General features: G+C 46.4%; 1 protein-coding gene across 1 annotated transcript in view; it reads right to left on the reverse strand.

Moving 5' to 3' along the window:
* Positions 1-1,030, reverse strand: part of ITGA8 (integrin subunit alpha 8) — a 193,911-nt gene extending 192,881 nt beyond the window's left edge. The window contains exon 1 of the mRNA XM_033100690.1: positions 659-1,030. Coding sequence (XP_032956581.1) covers positions 659-864 — 206 coding nt within the window. The 5' untranslated portion in view covers positions 865-1,030. The remainder of the gene's footprint in view (positions 1-658) is intronic.
* Positions 1,031-5,908: the final 4,878 nt, after the last annotated feature.

The raw sequence follows: 5,908 nt of genomic DNA on the forward strand, positions 1-5,908 counted from the left end.
GCGAGAAGAGAGAGAGAGAGAGATGAGAGAGAGAGAGGAGAGAGAGAAGAGAGAGAGAGAGAGAGAGAGAGAGAGAGAGGGGGGGGGGGGGTGAGAGAGAGGGAGAGGGTGAGAGAGAGAAAGAGAGAGAGGGAGAAAGAGAGAGAGAGAGAGAGAGAGAGAGAGAGAGAGAGGGGGAGAGAGAGAGAGAGAGAGGAGAGGAGAGAGGAGGAGAGAGAGCGAGAGAAGTAAAGCATAGGACAGAGCCCAGCTGCTTGACACAGGAGACAGCACTTGCGCCCAGACACTTAATTGTTACAGGCTATGTATAAACAGACCGTGTTGTGGTCGTTGTTTTAACTGGCTTAAGTCTGCTTGGTCCCGCTTTCCCCTTTGTATGATGCTCGAGTCTTTGTACTGGGAAGTCCCCAGGACTTGTGTATTCTATGCAAGTGGCAGGTCTCTAGATCAAAGTGCACAAGGCACATCTAGCCTGGAAAGGGAAAAAAGAGGCTAGTGGCCGGGAGCCGGACGGACCCCAAATAGGCAGCGGGAAGGAACTTCAGGAATCGCCTTCCATCAGGCCGTGGGACAGATGCGGCTCCTCCCGCAGAAGGCAGGGACCCAGCCTGTAGCCGGGTTCGCCCACGCGCGCGAACTCCCCGCGCGGGCGACTTACGTGCGAGCGGCAGGTATGTGGAAGTCCACCGCGTAGCCGAAGTAGCTGCCCTCGGGGCCGCTGTACACCGTGAGCTTGTCCACGTCCAAGTTGAACGCCTGCGACGCGGGGGACCACAGCATCCCCAGCGCGGCCGAGAAGCAGCAGAGGGGCGCGAGCGGCTGCGCCCGGCTGCCCCGGGGACGGCGGCGGGCCCCGGCAGACATCGCCCTCCGTCCAGGCAGCTGCGCCCCGGGGAGTTGGATCCCCGGCGGAAAAGTGCGGGGGTGGCGGCTGGCGGTCCCCAGATGCCCGCGTCCCGGTGTGCACGGCGCGTCCGCGGTGACAGCCCCGGGCGCTCAGCCGCGCGTCCCCTGCGGTCTGCTCCCCGCCAGTTCCGGGCGGGCTCAGGGGCTGGCGGAGGAGATCCGAGCCCTCCTCTGGTAGCGGGCGGGGGCCGGGCGCGCTGGCGGCGCCTCCTAGCGGCGGGTCGGCTGACGGCGGGCGGGAGCCGGCACCTCCGCGGCAGCCCTCGCCCCTGCTGGCGGCCGGCGCGCCAGTTTCGTCCGCCTGGTTTTCTATTGCAGTGGCATCTCAAGGAGGATCTGAGTCTCGCACACGTCAATTCAAGCCATTGCTTTTGGAAGCAATGCCCCCGCGTGGGGCGAAAGTTTGCTCCAGTTTGCCCCAAATGGAAGAATGTGAAAGCGTACCCCAACCACGAGATGAGATAAAGCACCCTCTGCCTCACCTCTGCAGTCCTACAAGCCTCTGAGAGTCAATGCGTTTGTTCATCTGTAACTAGGAATTATAGTTTAAATCCTAATAATCTTCTCCTTCCCCAGCTCCACCCCACGTCATTGCAGAGGAAACTAAGGAACAAAGAAAGCCACCAGGAGTTTAGGTCTTTCTCAAAGGCACGTGGAACACGTTAAATGTCTTGGTAGTACATCTTGTTGACCCTGTGTAATTGCGATGAAGACTGGCAGTTAGGAATGTCGGAATTACAGTCTACCCTCAGCAGGGGTAGAAGGTGTAGGCTGGAATTTACAGGAGTTCTCTTATTGATCTCTTTCTGTGCCCTGCGTTTGGGGGCGGAAATGAAGAATGAGTATGTAGGTGGAGAACCGGGACAAGAAACCTAGTGCAGATGCCCTCGCATAACATAGGGTCTTCCAGGGAAACAGGACTGATGCTAAACCAGAGTAGTTAAGTACTAAACTGGTGGGGCTAGGATCAAAAAAAAAAAAAAAAAAGAAAGAAAGAAAGAAAAAAAAAGTTTAGCGACAGGAGAGGTAAGTAGTTTCCAAAGTATTTTAGGGAGATTTGGTGGCAGATGGACATCTGGGTGGGACTTGAATAGAAAGCTTGGATTGGGCCATCGTGGGTGGAGAAGTTGAAGGTGAGTATTAAAGACACAAAGACTGGGCTGAAACAAAACCGTTGCAAGGGATTGAATAAAAGAGTGCGTTAGGGAGTGGTAGGAAATAGGGATGCATCTCCTGAGACAGAAGATTTTAACAACGTGAACATGATTGAGGCTGAGGGAGGCAGCTCTAGAACAGAGGTGTGACATGTCCACAGGGCTTCAAACAGTTCCGTGGTGAGGGTGCGTGGGAGGGAAGGGAGCCGTTGTTAGAAGGAACTGTGGCCCAAACGCAGCAGTGGGTGATGAGGATCTCAGTGTGATTCACAGAAAGGGAAAGGAAGGAAGGGGTGGGAAGGGAAGACCGCAGTGTTAATGAGAAGGAAAGGGGTCATAAGACTGATGGCAAAATGAAAGTGAAAGAGAGTCCAAGGTGAGTCTGAAGGTACCTACTTAGGAGAGAAGAATAACAAACAGTCATGGTTGGGCAAGGAGAGCAGGATGGGAGGTAAATGGTGAGTGAAAAACTGGACTTGTTGAATCTGCGTTCCTGCTGTGGGAGGCCCAGAGATGCTGGAAGCATAGACTGCACTTCAGAGACATGGTTAGTCTGACAGTGCAGACTGGGGAGTCTATCCACAGAAAATCTCTGAACTGAAAAGCTGGACTTTCTCATCTCTCTTACATCAAAACCCACGTGGTGGACAGATTTGAATTTTCTGTCTTTATCTTTGCTTGTCTTGTCCCTATAAAAAATAGTAGAAAGTATAAGATGACCTGGTAAATCACCAGGCTGGATAATTTTCAAATTGGATAGTCCTTTCCCCAACAAGGACTTGGGAGTAGATAGTAGAAGACTTTTTTCTTGGTCCAAAGTCCTTCTGTGTGAGACAGAGTCTGTTTCTCTGGTCAAGTTACTATTGTTAATAAAAGCCATGTTCCCTGCAGTAAACGTCAATGAGTAATTCACATGCAACATACACATGGGCTGTTCAGAGCTATGGAGGACATTGAGGCTGGGGAATAAACTCAACTCCATCGTTTCCTGACACTGGCATGCTGGAATTTATAAATTCGTCTGTTGTAGGCAAGCCGTCGGTTGAAATGGAACGAACACTTAAATAGGTAGAAAGTAATAGCATAATCCTAGATGTGCCCTTGGGCCATGTACTGATTTACTGCACAGAAGTAGCGCTATATTATAAAATGCTTTGATTCGTAGTGTGTCCCCTTTGTTACTCCCTTGCTTTGTGGTTTTCTGGTATATTCCGTATCTTTTATTTAACTAGGGTAGGTAGGGAAAGAAGAGTCTACTTATCGCCCCGCAATTGGCTACATCTACTTGTTCCTTTCTTTTAAAACACACCTGTTCTTGACTTACACAACAAGCCTGTATTCTTAACAATGTCACTTTCCTCTTTACAGATGAAGGCATTAGGGTTTAGGGAGGTACAATAATACGCACGTTCGCAGAGCAAGTAAGTGGTACCAGTTGAAACTGGGACTCTCAGGTGCCAAAACCAGTTCCTCATGCTATTCGGTCTATAAGAATCTTTTTAAGTTACAATAGAAGAAGCCATTTTAGAATTCGTAAACTATTCTGGGCTGACCCTTTGAGCATGCCTGTGAATAATGATTAAGAAGTAGGATAAAATAGCTGTGTAGAGGTCTTGGAAAAGGGTTTGATGGTGCCACTGAAACCACTTCCTGTGGTTTCAGTCCAACTGTGGTCCCAAAATATTAAATGAAAAATTCCACAAATAAACAATTCATCAGTTTTAAATTGCGCGCCGTTCTGAGTCTCTTGATGAAATCTCATGCCATCCTGCTCAGTCCCGCCCTTTGTCCAGAGTCTCCACACTGTAGATACTCCATGCCAGTTAGCCTGTTAGTAGCTACCTTGGCTATCAGATTGACTGTCGCCATATCGCAGTGGTCAAGTGACCCTTATTTTACTTACAAATGTCCCCAGAGCCAAGGAGTAGTGATGCTGGCAATTCACATATACCAAAGAGAAACCAAAACATGCTTCCTTTAAGTGAAAATATATTTCCTATATATCTACGTATAGGGAAAAAAAAAAACCTAGTACCTACGGGGTTCAGTGCAATCTGCCCTCTCAGGCATCCACTGGGGTTGTAGAACACATTTCCTGTGAATAAGGGAGGGGACTACTGTACCTTGGTATTCAAAGAGTGGAGGAAAAGCAAACTAACTCGAAACTCTTTGACCTCCCCGGGAGGCCAAAAGCCTGGGACAGTAGTACCTTCCCAAGAAGCCAGGGGGACAAAACTGCAATAATTGCAGGGATGGAATAGGTCTGAATAGGTGTCTGACACGTGGGAAGCACGCCAATCAGTAAGGTCTGGGGTGCCGTCAAAGAAACACATGGGCCGTGACAGGTCTCATGCTGAATGAGAAGTTTGACATTTTAAAGATCTCAGCGCAGAAAAGCAAGTCTGGGAATTGTTTATCATGCATGTGAGTACGTGTGTATGTTTAATACTGGGAAAGGTATACATAGTTGTTTCTCTAAAAAGAAAAGAAAAGAAACCAAAGGTCAAAGATGAAACAGATTTGGCTAAAACTTTCCAAAAATAAATAAGTAAAGAGCACCACAGGAAAAAAAAATGATTGCTGGGTTGTAGCCATGTACAAAGTACTTAAAAATAGAGATGTTGTAACATTTAACCATTAGTGAATACTTTTTAACAGAAGACCAAATACATTCGTAATTTAACCAACTGTTATTTCTGACTCCATTTAAATCTATTTCTTTATATAATAAAATGTGATCCTACCTTCAAATCAAGGGGTATGAGTCCCAACATAATTATTTCATTAACACAACCCCATTTTCAATATGTTAATTAAACCATTTACAAAATAAGCCATGTAAAAACAATGTGTTCTTGGATGTTTCATCAGTTTAACAATGCACCCGAAATGGAAGGTAGTTTTTCAGTCTCTTGTATTTTCTGGAATCGAGGTGATCTCAGGTTTTTCTTTTGGCCGACTGTACTTAGTTTTTCTGCAATGTTAGAAACAACTGATTAGTAGAACCTGGCTAGTTAAACCAATGGAAGGGAAAGAGTTTTTAAATCCATCATGTGTCTCTGTTAACTTAAGTTTATGTCTGCAAATTTTCTATTCTGGTCCCAAAGGTGAATCTCATCATAGTAAAATCATATATATTTTTTCTTTTTGATAATTTTGTTTGTAATGCTCTTTTATGATTTTCCTTCATGACTTTATTAGTCACTTTTAAGTTAAAAGCACTGCCTAGTGGCCCCAGCGTTAGCCAAAGTTCAAGCACAGCCAAGAGTTGGTTCAGCTGAAGGAAAATTCCCACTAGTCAAAACCAGACTCTGACTTGATCTCTTTTTAGAACGAGCCTTTTAAATACAGCTCTGCTTTCAACAAAAGTAAAAATAAATAAAACAATTCTTCCTCTAAAGGGAAAGTAACTGAGGAAATCGATGATCTTCCAAAGCCTTGACATTTTGGGATAAATCTTCCTGAGAGGCTAAGCCCCAGGGACACCTGAGCTTATATTCAGGAACATGAATGATTTACAGATTTCAATTAGGCCCAGTACACTCCAGAATCCTGAAAAACCTCTCATGTCCAATGTATTGGCGGAATGGACCTTTTAGGTAACTGTTGGCCAAAGTGACTAAAGCAAACTTCCAGGGAAAAACAATTCACAACATCTTGTTATAAATTTGGAGTCTGGCAATTAGGGAGACCACCTCCCCAAAAGCTCATGTTTGAGTCCAGTGCAATATTTTTGAGAGGCTTTTTATTATTATTAAATTCCAACAAGGTGTTAGGGCTCAGGGCAGCAGAGCTCTGGTCTCCGGGAAAGAGGCTCACTTAAAATGGTGAGCCAGGCATGCCCCCAC

Source organism: Rhinolophus ferrumequinum (genome assembly GCF_004115265.2).
Source record: "Rhinolophus ferrumequinum isolate MPI-CBG mRhiFer1 chromosome 5 unlocalized genomic scaffold, mRhiFer1_v1.p scaffold_110_arrow_ctg1, whole genome shotgun sequence".
NCBI lineage: Eukaryota > Metazoa > Chordata > Mammalia > Chiroptera > Rhinolophidae > Rhinolophus > Rhinolophus ferrumequinum.